Below are 12,723 nucleotides of genomic sequence, written 5' to 3'. Positions count from 1 at the left end.
TTACATTTAATTCATTCAAATAAAATATTTGTCTCAAACTGAAATCATTATATTTTACATACCGTGCACCAAAAATACCGTCCTTTATACTTTCATGAGTAACTAAAAGCTATATTTCACTCTTGTACATAATAATCTGGGACTTTACCGCTTCATAACCAAATTAAAATCTATTATAAAAAATAGCAACAATAGGTATTCCTATCTTTACTACGATTTCATAAGGTAGAAAGCTCTTGCTACTCATAGTTAGCACATTTATACAAAACTGTTAATCAAACCGCTGTTTCTAAAGTCAACAATCTACGCCGCATTGTTTACACTTTACACGGCTAAAATGATATTGATTTCATGACAACTATTATCAGATAGCGTTATCATGGAAGCGGCTGTCGATGATGTAATGGATTCATAACGACGCAGGAAACAAAAACTACACAAATAAATATGTCTTAAACCGCACCAGTCCGTTAAAGGAAGCTTCTGGCTTAAACATGCTGGGTTGGAGTGTATTTTAATGTTTCATCGAATATTTAAACATTCAATAATAAAATAGTATGATATTCAATAATTAAATTTTCGATATTATTTATAGATTAGTTCGGTTTTTTTAAATTGAAGAAAATTTATATTAATTCTTAGGTTCGAAGTGCAATTCTGCTGCATCAGTAAAACGATAGGTCGTACCTGTCGCTTCCTTACTGACAGAATAAGTAGAATAATAAAATACGAGGACATGAAAATTATTTTCAGTATCTCCTTGAATACTACAATTTTGCAGCAACGACAAATTATATTATTTATCTTGTTATAAATCTGCTTAATTTGTAGATTCTTTTGACTCCATATGGCGTAACGAAACCGGCGGATATTGAATATTATTTCAGCGATCAAACTAGATGGAGGACAATTGTATTAAATAAACGAGAGTTGCTGGATTGTAATAACATTAATTTGTATTAAGGGACCTAAATCAACAGATAAAAATGATTCCATTAAGACGGAAGGTCAACAGTCACCAGGCAGGCGCGATAACATCGGTTAGATAACAGTTGGTGAATCGACAAGCTTCTAAAAATAGACTCAAGATCAAGGATTCATGTCTAACACTCAACTTACTGTACTAGGTATAACTTACACACTTTACCTTCATAACAGAATGTTATAAATATGATATAATGTATAATTTTATATATATTTTCACTCGAACATAACAACTATGATTACAAATAATGAATATATATACAGTAATGATTTTATTAATAAATACCTGTTATTACATTATTCCCTTGACACGAAGACGTCGTCTTTAAGGTTTCGGAGGTGACGTCAAGGCTGTGAACCCTAAGGACAGTGCTGTGACAGGCGTCACTCAGGGCGCATGGGCGGATATCACGCATGCGTTCTCACCGAGGGTCATTATCGGGAAAAAATGACAAAGAATTCGTTTACATACAAATGTTCCAGAAGATAATTTAATGTACAAACATAAATTCAAAGACATCCATTTCTAAAATGCCATTAATGATTTGTTTACTGCTCCGCTAGTTCAAAAGCTTAAAGAAAAACGCAACCGTGAAGGACTGATTTGAGAATACGTCATCTTCTTTGAAATCTATTATACGTGTATGCACGATAAGATATATATCTTATCAGTCATCCCTTTGAGAACGCTTTGAAGACGAAGCCTTATAACATAGTTAGCTAAATATTGTGTCTTTTCCAGTATTATGGTTTCATAGATTAAACCTAGAAGTTTTTTTATCATTCTCTTCCTAATATCTTAAAATATACAATATACGTTTCTACTGGATATGACAACAAAACTTTAAAGAGTTTCGATAGTAATTAATTAAGCGTGGCATTTTTTCCATTATTCGCCGAGTAGTTTTTGGGCGTCTCAATTGAGAGGTAAAATTGGAAAAACAAAATTGATATGTAGTTTATAAATTAATGGTTCTCGTCAAACTTAAGTCGTTTTTATTTAAATTATCTAACTTATTAACTATTATTCCATAATTATTAATTATTTACACAATATATTAATATACAATAATAACAGGAATTCCAAGCGCATCTGTAGTATTTCCGCTAATATGAACAGCATAAGAATTAACAGCTCAAACATTGTCTTATCGTACATCCACGTACGAGTATTTCTTGTACACAACACGATACTTGATAGCTGTTAGTTACCTAATCTGTTGTTCCTGAGGTCAAACAAAAAGTGATCTCAATTATCTCATTGTAACGACGTACTAACGTACAGTATTGGGTGTACTAAGTATTTCACTTTATTCAGTATAAGTGTTGTGTCGTTGTCCGGTTAACGTGAGGCCAGTTGTTTCTAAAAGCGAATGATGAAGTATTTATTCGTCTTAATTGGTCTCAGCATAGCAGTAAGTTACAAGGAAGTTACACTTTTTACTACTTTCATACAATAAAACTGTTGATTAGAAATTTAATAGAACGCCTTTTCTTTTTTAATTATAAAACGACAATTATAAATGTGAAAGTGTTTTGGTTTTGATGTTTACGATATAGCTATTATTTTGGTGATGTTTTGAAAATGTTTAATGATATATATATGAAAATAATTTCGCGGAACAAACTGGGAATTTACTTAATACTTCTGATTCTGGAATATTTTCCACACCGACAAACACCATAGCTATAATTCAGGTCCGTTCTCATTTACATGTATTAACAATTAAATATATACAGTTCAGTGTTTGCTGAAAAAAAAAATGTGTTGGGATTTTATGAATCTACCAATTAATTTTTTTTTTCCAAATAATTTGGTGCAATAAATTTTGGGAATATGCGTCTGTTGTAACTTTTTAATCAGTCATGTCTGTCGGCTACCGACTGTACTAGTGCGAAGTTATTGATACAAGATTTGATAACATTTGACTTTACGAAAGTCTCAAACCTAAACATTATTTCATATTAAATTAAAATTGAAAAATAATTATTTTTCTTTAAACACATACTTTCAGGAGCAAAAATAAATTATTTCTCTATTGAAATAAAAAACCTAGTAGATTTGGTGCGTTCGTAACGATGACGACACTTTGTCATGTACATACTCTCTTCCGAACAAATGAATAATAAAATACACAAATTTAAATTATATGAACAGAGAAACGGTAAGATTCCAAACGTAAACAAGATAACCCCAGCTAAAAGTTCCGTCAGCTCTCTACAAATACTTAAGATATTGTATCTTAAGTATTAACATAGAGCATGACCCTCTTTAGCGTAATTTCTGGCTTCAGTTTATATAATAACTACATTAACAGTAGTAATTTGTATTTGAGTGTGGTCGCGTTACGGTAGGTACGTAAATAAGAACGTCTACATTACAAATAAAAGTACGTTAGCGATATAAGTAGATACAATGCTCTAAAGCGGGATAGAACTAGATTGTTTATCTCATGATACTTGGTTTGTAAGGATTCTTCAGGCGTATTATTTTACTGAAAATACTTTAGATAAGAATAATTTTTCATTCAGACATATTTGCCAAATAAGAGTTCAAAGCCGAGGATTGTTTCACATAGTCTGTGAGATTGAAATGTTGTTTTTTTTTCACCGATTTATCAGATCATATAAAATCATCTGGGTTCTATAAGTGTTAAACCTTAGTTATCAAAGTTTTTATGTATGTTGTAAACCTTCCAGACATGCGAAGCTGACAACATCGCTTCACCAGTGCTATGTGGTGTGACTCCAAACGCGGTAGGTCCTATAATTATCTATTTAAGATGTTTGTCAGTAGCTGATCTCGTTTATCAGTAGGCGTGAGTTTTACCTACTCCCGTTTGCTTCTGTTATATGATGACATAATTCTATTAACTTCCACATTATTGTCTCTAAGCTTTTATATTTCCCTAATATAACATGATCTCATTGCATCACATTTTCTCTAATTTATACGTCTATTTTATGTTTAATAGTTATTTTATCTTACAGATCTATCAATGTCTCGGTACACCAAAAGTTGTCAAGAAAGAAGCGTCCAGTCAATGCGATTCTGATCTTGGAGAGGTGAGACTGATCATTATTGATTTCAATAATATTTATAAATGTAAAAACGATAATTAAATATTATATACTACATATGCTACAAGCAGATATTCATTAGATTTATGCGAGCGAGGTCTGCCGCCGCTGCTAATAACTTAATAATTTCCTAAATGTTTGTATCGTTATACGCTAACACACCTATAAGTTATAACATACTGTTTACTGTTAATTAATCTCGTAGTATATTTTTCCTTTAATAAGTAAACAATTAACGAAGTATATACTTTTAATTTTAGTGCGAAAAAATGAGCTGCATTTTCAGTAAATCAGGCTGGATGAAAGGCAATAAGGTAGATAAAGAAGAGTTCGCAGCTCACTTTGATCAGTTCGCGAAGGAGAACCCTGACTGGAAGGTGGCGGTGGAACACATGAAGTCCAACTGTCTGTCCAGCGACCTCCCTCCTCAGGGTGTACATTTAAACTGTCCAGCATACGATGTCATGATCTGCGCCTTCGCTAACTTCATCAAGGTTTGATATTATCTATAAATGTTTATTTTTCTTCTAAAGCGTGGTTATGTTTCCTAAATACTTATATATGTCGCAGGGCGCTCCGGCCTCCCAGTGGTCGTCCTCTTCTCAATGCGAGTACCCTCGACGATTTGCAGCCTCTTGTCCAGTGTGCCCCACAGCCTGCTTCGCTTCCGCCATACCCATAGGTTCTTGCAACGCCTGTCTCTCGCTGCCGAGATCACCTTAGACTTTATAGAATTTTGTACTGATATTGCATAAAAGAAATAATTCTTTATCTTAATGTCTTTTTATTTTCCAATATCAATGAATAACGGAGGTAACTGATGAACCAAGTTTCACTTTCACCTTTATTGAAGCTTCTAATGCGTGTCCTGCTAAACGGACTCTCATTTATGGTTGGGTTTCACAAATCACAACAAGAGGTACATATTAATATTTTGTACGTGAGTTATACTATCCCTGCGAGTAATACAGGAAATTACTTTCAGGTTCTTATATTACATTTTCTTGATATAGATAAAATGAAGCGTATCACCAACAGGGATGATAGCCTTTGTCTTATTTTATTACTCTTGATAGCTTCTGTTACTTGTACTATAAACAATATTTTAGGTGCAAACATGTAAGCCACCTCAAAATGTAAAGAGTTGTTCTGACGGTCATTTAAAGTTTTTGGAAGATCGAAAATTTTATGTATTATGGGTGATTGTCCCCTGGGCACTACAACAAATCTGTTTTAAATATAAAATGCTAGTAGGTTAGGTACCGCGAATAATAAGACACTTTTAATATGATCTGGATAGGTACCTACGTCTTAACTACAAGCCTGAACTGAAATAACGTCAAGCTTACAACTGAGTAAGTTCCAAGGTCCTTATTAAACGTTTTATTTATTCACTTTTGACACCTTAATATTCGCTGATATCTAAATCTGTCGGTGTACCTGAGAGAAACTTCTAGTTTCTCATTGATTATTGTATCTACAATTGATTATACAAATAATTGTAATTGATAACTTCTCACAACTTTTACGAAAATCGTAAATTAATATAACCTTTTTTTTTGTTTGTTTTTTGAAAACAATTATTTTGACAAATTGAGCAGTCTTATTTTCATTTGGATAATATATTAAGAGCAGAATGTTTGTCGAAGATGTCAACTAGCTCTTCAAAATATCAATAGTAAGTTTTGAGAGAAACTTACTCTGCACTGAGTGGCGAGGGGAGATGACAACAAAATAGACTATTTATACTATCGTTAGTTCCACAGATATTTCATATTAAGCGATCGTCCTAATGTACTTTTAATATACTTATAGCATAAAGTGATGACACTGGCGGATCACATGAAACTAGCAAAGAAAATTTTTTTATTAAACTTTAAATTAAAAAACACAAGCTTGATAACAATAACGTTTATATTTCTCATGTTTAACATAAACCGTATCACAAGTCATTGCAAACATCGAAGAAGTCTTTTTTCAACACGGGCAACGATTCTTCATCCCGTCTGTTCGAGGGCAGACTGTTCTCAAAATGTGGATATTTGGGTTGCCACCAGTCGTGGACCACGGTACTGATGACTGTGTCGATAACGACGGAACGTTCTGGAATTATGTTCCTCGATATGTTGTAACTTCCGGAGTTGAAGCCCAGGTGCAGCCTGTGGTGTCCCAGCTCTCGAGACAGCACCAGTCTCACAGACGACAGGGTCATACCCATGAGCGGAGGCACCTCGTGGAAGCCCTTACACACCACCTGCAAGGTGTAAAGGAAAATATAGATGGAGCCGTCCTACGTTAGACCTAGATAGTTTAAAAATTGACCAGCATCGCAACCGCGTGCCGAGTGGGGATGAGACCGACACCTACAGTCCTTTAATAGACGATACATCTACCGTCGAAATAATATGAATGATTTAAAGTTAACTCAGGAGAAATAGCACAGAGGCGAAAGAAGAAACATGTAGAATAGAGGTACAGGAAAGATGCCAATGCAGTCATTTTTAGCAATAGTTAAAAAACAGATTTGCAGCTTTTGGCAGCTGTAGGCTCCCTAAAAGTGATGGACAGGAAAATTAGACTAATCTAGGACTACAAACACTTCCTTGAGCCTTTAGCCTTAAGCAGAAGCATCATAATTCTATTCTAACACAGCAATTCATGGAGAAAAGATAAATCCAATGAGATAAACTGGAGAAACCTGAAATCAAACTTAGCTAAAGCTAGGTTGACGTGAACACTTTCTTCCTGTTGGGTTTCTACTAAGACAAGACCAACTTCATATGGCTTAACCTCAGAACAGAATGGTTTCATATACATATCATTTTACTATTAATTCTGTCCACTATTGGTGTTTGTCATACACAAGGTTTAATAAAAGCTTCGCAGCACAACAAGTCTGACAAATGAAAATACTATAACCACATGTACCCCTTATAATATACAGATAATCAGAATATTCTATTATAGATTCTTTATTATTAATCTATACAAATGTTCAAAAATTCAAGATTTGGACCTGTAAAACCTGTGAGTCTTCTTCTGGATTTGCGTCAATCCTGCCAAGTTCCTCAAAAAAGTCCACTTTATTATTTATCCTCTGAAGATTGCATTTTTTGAGTTTGAAGTAAACATACCAGTACTTCTGGCCTCTGGTGTACCAGACATTGACACATCTGTGATTCACGAGTTGGTAAGGCCTGGTATCCTGTGCAGCGTGTTGTATAGTTCTATGAACAAACACATCATATGTGTAATACAGCCCTCGGATCACTCTCTGCCGTAAGCCATATACTTTATTATTATTTTCAATCATAAGCTTTTCTGGCAGACTTTTATTATCCTGACAATATTTCCTGTACAGCGACCTCCAAAAGGATTCCCGTTTTGTAATAGCATAAGTTGTTTTATTTATACAAGCAAATCTGCCGACATCTTCTGGTTTAATATATGGAGATATTAGATACCAAACTATTTCTGGATATACCATGCCTTCGTCACCTGCATCGATTCCCTCACCATGTTTATAATACTTTTTCTTTTTATATACAAAATTTTTCAAACCATCGCTATCCACCTCCTCAATTATCTCAAAATCATTATCGCCCAGATCTTCCCAAGTTGTTTCAGGAATTACATCTGGAGGTACAGATTTTTTAACCCTGCTAACAGGTTTTGGAGCATTTGCACTATCGTTTATGGTAAAATCTGAAAATTATTGGTTCACACTAGTTATTTATATTGTTAAAGGTTAGATTTCATAAACATTATTTTTATGAATATAAACTTACCTTTGTCAGAAAATCCCACCTTTTTTTACCTTTTTTCTTCGACATTTAATAACTTTTCCTAAAGTAAATATATCAACACGAAAAGAAGACGGCATTCAAGACTAATTTAACTCTGCTGATGGCTCATACCTATATTTTTTTACTTCAAATATTTTTAACGAGTTTGAAAAGAAACTTTAAATTCTTTTTTGTATTTACAACTATTAAAAATAGTAAGTATATCCTTTTTGACAGAAAACTTGTGAAATAGGTATTTATATTGACAATAGAACCTCACAGAATATAATAACATCAAGGTTTTTAAAGAAATGAAATGTCAGAAGAAATATATCTTTTACCATAACAAGTTGACTATTAAAACAGAGGTATCCTCCTAAAACTATTAAAATATTTAAAAAAAGATATGATATGTTACATAATAATTTTTTTTTTTAAATAGATTCTTACATCAGGTATTTTTGAAAAAAAGATAAATCAAAAATGCATTTCTAAATTAAGGAAAATACGTATCTTTGTGTAATAATAACAAAAATAAATAATTACACAAATTTAGGGTTTTTTAAAAAACAATGACAGGGAATTTCATTCATAATTATTAGTAATGACCTCTATCGTAGTTTAGTAAAATTGGTAACAAAGAGTTGAATTTAAATTCAGATAGGCAGGTGCTTAAGTTTTCACATTTTATGAGTATGGTTTATGATATAAAGCAAACATTATACAATATTATTTTTATGAGTAAATTTTTAACAAGCATTCCATGCAAGAATGAAAGGATAATTAATTCGAAACGTTGTACGGAAAATCAAATTATTCCGAATATTCAAATAATTATTTTTATGATCTAATATATTTATAATATAAATATTATTAGGCTTATTCTTATTGAAAAACTGATTTGCAATAGAAATTTAAAGTATCAATATAATAAATTGTATCAGTCGATTAATTTTAAGTCAAGAATGTGAGAACCATAATTATTTGTCGTTTTATTTCGTATTAAAATCTTTTATATGATTAGTTTCTTATGAACTCAATTTACTAAATATTTCTTATTAATAGCCCCTCTGTTTGTACATTTGTATCCTTATTTCTAATCTTTGACATTGTCACTGACGTTCCGATCCAAGATGGCAGACATGCCGCTTGTACCGTGATAGTATGGAATCGTAGGAGTATAAGTTTTAGGTGTGTCTTTCATATTAGCGAACTATAATGTCTCCCGAAATTTTGACTAAAATCGTGTACGAATTTTTCGACAATGTAGAATATCGCTCTTGTGTATCGTGCGCTAGATTTAGGTAACGTTTGTGCCGAAACATATGTAAAACGGTGATTGGATTCGTGTTATTCTGTGAGTCGTGTACGATAAGTATTCTGGTTCGATGGTAAATTAAAATGTGGAATATGATGTGCGACGTGATGCCCACTATATCCGAGGACAGTATTAGTCAAAGGGGTTCGCAGTTCACAGGCGAGGACGCGAACTTCGAACAGCTTATGGTTTCTATGTTGGACGAGAGAGATAAGTTAGTGGAGAGTCTGCGAGAGACCCAAGAGCGCCTCTCTGACACCGAGCTACGGCTCAAGGAGGTGGAGAAGGAACGGGACTCGCTGCAGCGGCAGATAGCTGCCAACTTGCCTCAGGTCAGTGACTCCAGTCTCTAATGAACGACGGCCTACACTTTTCTATTAAGAAAATACTCAATACATACACGTTAGCCAATGTTTATAAATATCTAAAAATATTATAAAAGTTTTACAAAATTTAGACACTGTCTAGTACTAGATAGCACTATCAGTGCAAATTTACACATGATGTTACCAAATATTTAACAAATTATTGTTATCACTTGAATGAAGGTTGAGAATACACAAACCACAGGGTTATGTCACAGTTTATGCTGGAATTACCTGAACACAATCACCACTGTCATTTCTGAATTATATACATTTAAAATTTTTAAAAGCCATCTGCAAAATGAGTCCTATAGATAGCATATCAATAATGTTGTCAAACTTCAAAATTATGGCAGTTCTTACATAACCTAAGCAGTAAAGTGACCTCATATTTGTAACAGGAGTATTTATGCTTATTTAATATATATATATATATATATTAATCAGGCAATGAGGGCTGGGCTACATAAGACCTGAATACTATTTGTATTTCCAATATAAACTATTCAATATTCCACAGCCTCCTCTCCTGTCACCACTTCCTTAATATCTCCACTCTCAAGTCTCATCCACAGTTCATCAACGAACACTTTCTTTAAATTTCTCCTGATAAGAATGTAACATTTTTGCTTAATAACTATTTGTACATCTTTATATATATTTGTAAATTTGAAATGCGACCACAATTATTTTTGTACAACTGTATTATTCACTTGTATCTTTGATATATTTGGGTGAAATTTATATGGGGATAAATTCAACATTTTAAATGTTTAATTTTAAGGAAATCAGCACTAAGTCAACAGAGTTATAATTCATATTCAAAGCTGTATATAAAATTCCATTATTTGTTAATCTGTTGGAATGTCCATAAGTAATGTGACAGATAAACCTACAGATATACTTTTACATATACATTAAGTCTGAGAGGCAATAAGAAATAAAGAATAATTAGACAGAACATAGCGGGTCAAGGTGTCATTGAGTAACCAGTACTCGGTCATTAGAACCATTGCTTACAGCTACTTGTGCAATGTTCATTTTAAATCTATGTCCACAAATTTTGTACTAATCATGTGTTTTTTATATTACGTATTGTTATTATTTAACATACAAAATTTTTCATATCAATTATGAAACGGTTACCTTGTAATGATTTTAAGATTTTTTCTATCTATGGAAGGTAATTAGTAACAGATTTAAAATAGCCGTCTATATATATATATATATATATATATATATATATATGTGTATTTGTCATTTATTATATAGAATTAAAGTTTTACATACACCAGTAACAGTTGAGATGTTTCGTTTTATATAAGATCGACATAGATAAAGGTGTACCGGTGCTCGTTGGTGTTATAAGATAAGCGCCATGCTGAGTATAAATGTATCAGATAAATAAAATTTGATTGTAACTCAGATACAAATAGCTAAATTGCAGTAGAGTTGTGTAAATACTTTGTTAGTAGTATGCACTCAATCAAGTGCCTAAAATTAAGTACTTTAGAGTGCAATGAAGTTGTGATTATTTTTTTATTGATCTTTTTATTGCGTACATTTAATTATTATGTTTGAGTTCAGTTTTGTATGTGACGAAGGAACTCTAGGGCTTTATGTTGTATTTGGTAGCAAAGATGAGTTGTATATTTTGTATGCTAAAATATGTTATGTACAGACGAGATTTCGGTCTAGTGTTGCGACCACGGACACTCGCAATGTCAGTAACCATAGATAAAATAACATTCACGCGTCTCTATCGGTCGTGTCGGTGTACTTCTGTAATATTTTTGGTTCTTTTGCACATTAATTAATGTTGATATAATGTGCAGTGATGGGACCGTCACCACGAGCGTCATATCCCAGCCGTATTCACCTAAAAGATACGAACAAACACTTTGTTAAATATTTTACACTTCAAGGACGATGTCCTTTCTTATTACCAATGAGTAGTATGAATCAGAAAGTACAAAAAGTATGTGTGGAAGGTACTCTTTGTTTTTTTTATATAACTCAGAGTTAATTTTTGTTTGATGATTATTCGTTTAAATCATAGCGCCGTTGCGCAGGCGGAGTTGCAGGAAGCGGATAGCATTACGTGCATATATGTATGTAGGTCTGAGTACGCGTTTATAGTTTAAGTACACGATAAATTTATATTATAGACGATTTTCTTGCAATTAACTATTTTATTAAATTACGACTGAATAGTAAATGGAGTGGGCTCTGCCGTTTGTGTTATACAATACATATGCTGTATGAAAATTATGAATTGTATGTTAATTTTCTGTTTTACGATCACAAACGAACCAAGCCATAGATAAGAGAATACCTTTTCATCATACCGGGCTCCTTACCACGAGTTTGCATCGTTAACTAAATACACACAGTTTACAGTTATTCCATTTATATATCATGTACATATATTTTCATACTATCATGTGTTAAGATTCATGAATGAAAACTTAAACCTCTGTAAAGTTAGACGATACAAACTCGTAGTAAAAGTAATGCGTAAGGTTAAAGTTCCTTGGGAAACCAACATCCCCAAACACCAGGCCATCACGGTCAATAAATATTGCGAGCTCACTAACGGACTCACTAGAAATAGGTTCGTTGTAAATTTGTACGCGGTAGAAGTAGAAGCGAGAGGTATAACAGGTATGCAGCCAAATCTCTCTCCAACCTGCTAAAAGACTTGGGCCTGCCAAGAACTAACATCAGTTCATGGAACAGGCGTCGAAGGCTGCGCTAGTAGGTTCGTTTCAAATTTGGTTAGATAGAAAGAGGAGCTTGGACGGTGGAGGTGAGCGTTTAACGCGCGTTAAATAGGGGCCGTGATCACGGGCAGACATTCACATCTCATCTGCCCGTGATCACGGTGGCTGAAAAGTAACCGAAACGTCGGCAGTATGTAGTATGTAGAAATTAATAAGAATAAAAAAAAAACATTTTAAATTTCATATAACCTTGTATCTTCTCATACAAATAACCAGTAGGGAGAAGTAATTACGTATATTTTTAGAAGATTTTGCTTTCTATGTTAATATGTATGTTCGTACGTTTGTGTGTCAGCGCGTAACTCAGAAACTAGCTAATGAGATTAGGTGTCACGTTCATTTAGAATGTGATGAATTTTTGTTATGCTCTCTAGCAAGTTCATTACTATTTACAGTACATGTACATG

At 33.2% G+C, this 12,723-nt stretch overlaps 3 protein-coding genes across 12 annotated transcripts in view; 2 read left to right on the top strand and 1 right to left on the bottom strand.

Annotated features, from left to right (window-relative positions):
• Nucleotides 1-2,184: 2,184 nt before the first annotated feature.
• Nucleotides 2,185-4,836, top strand: LOC116769721 (general odorant-binding protein 68). The gene is made up of 5 exons (XM_032660907.2): nucleotides 2,185-2,399; nucleotides 3,685-3,741; nucleotides 3,976-4,050; nucleotides 4,326-4,559; nucleotides 4,636-4,836. The coding sequence occupies exons 1-5, from the start codon at nucleotides 2,358-2,360 to the stop codon at nucleotides 4,786-4,788; spliced, it is 561 nt and encodes a 186-aa protein (XP_032516798.2). The 5' UTR covers nucleotides 2,185-2,357; the 3' UTR covers nucleotides 4,789-4,836.
• A 1,125-nt stretch (nucleotides 4,837-5,961) lies between these two features.
• LOC116769670 (transmembrane protein 183) lies at nucleotides 5,962-7,898 on the bottom strand. Its single transcript, XM_061522640.1, has 3 exons — nucleotides 7,883-7,898; nucleotides 7,082-7,770; nucleotides 5,962-6,319 (listed from the first exon to the last, which is right to left on the bottom strand). Exons 1-3 carry the CDS (start codon nucleotides 7,896-7,898, stop codon nucleotides 6,008-6,010), a joined length of 1,017 nt encoding a protein of 338 aa, XP_061378624.1. The 3' UTR covers nucleotides 5,962-6,007.
• Nucleotides 7,899-8,970: 1,072 nt separating this feature from the next.
• LOC116769441 (liprin-alpha-1) overlaps nucleotides 8,971-12,723 on the top strand; it is a 60,483-nt gene continuing 56,730 nt past the window's right edge. For all 10 annotated transcript variants that reach the window (XM_032660535.2, XM_061522611.1, XM_061522610.1 and 7 more), the window contains exon 1: nucleotides 8,971-9,500. In XM_032660535.2, coding sequence (XP_032516426.1) covers nucleotides 9,252-9,500 — 249 coding nt within the window. In that variant the 5' untranslated portion in view covers nucleotides 8,971-9,251. The remainder of the gene's footprint in view (nucleotides 9,501-12,723) is intronic.

The sequence above is a fragment of the Danaus plexippus genome, chromosome 14 (assembly GCF_018135715.1).
Source record: "Danaus plexippus chromosome 14, MEX_DaPlex, whole genome shotgun sequence".
In the NCBI taxonomy this organism is placed as follows: Eukaryota; Metazoa; Arthropoda; class Insecta; order Lepidoptera; family Nymphalidae; genus Danaus; species Danaus plexippus.
This window is presented reverse-complemented; position numbering and strand designations above follow the sequence as displayed.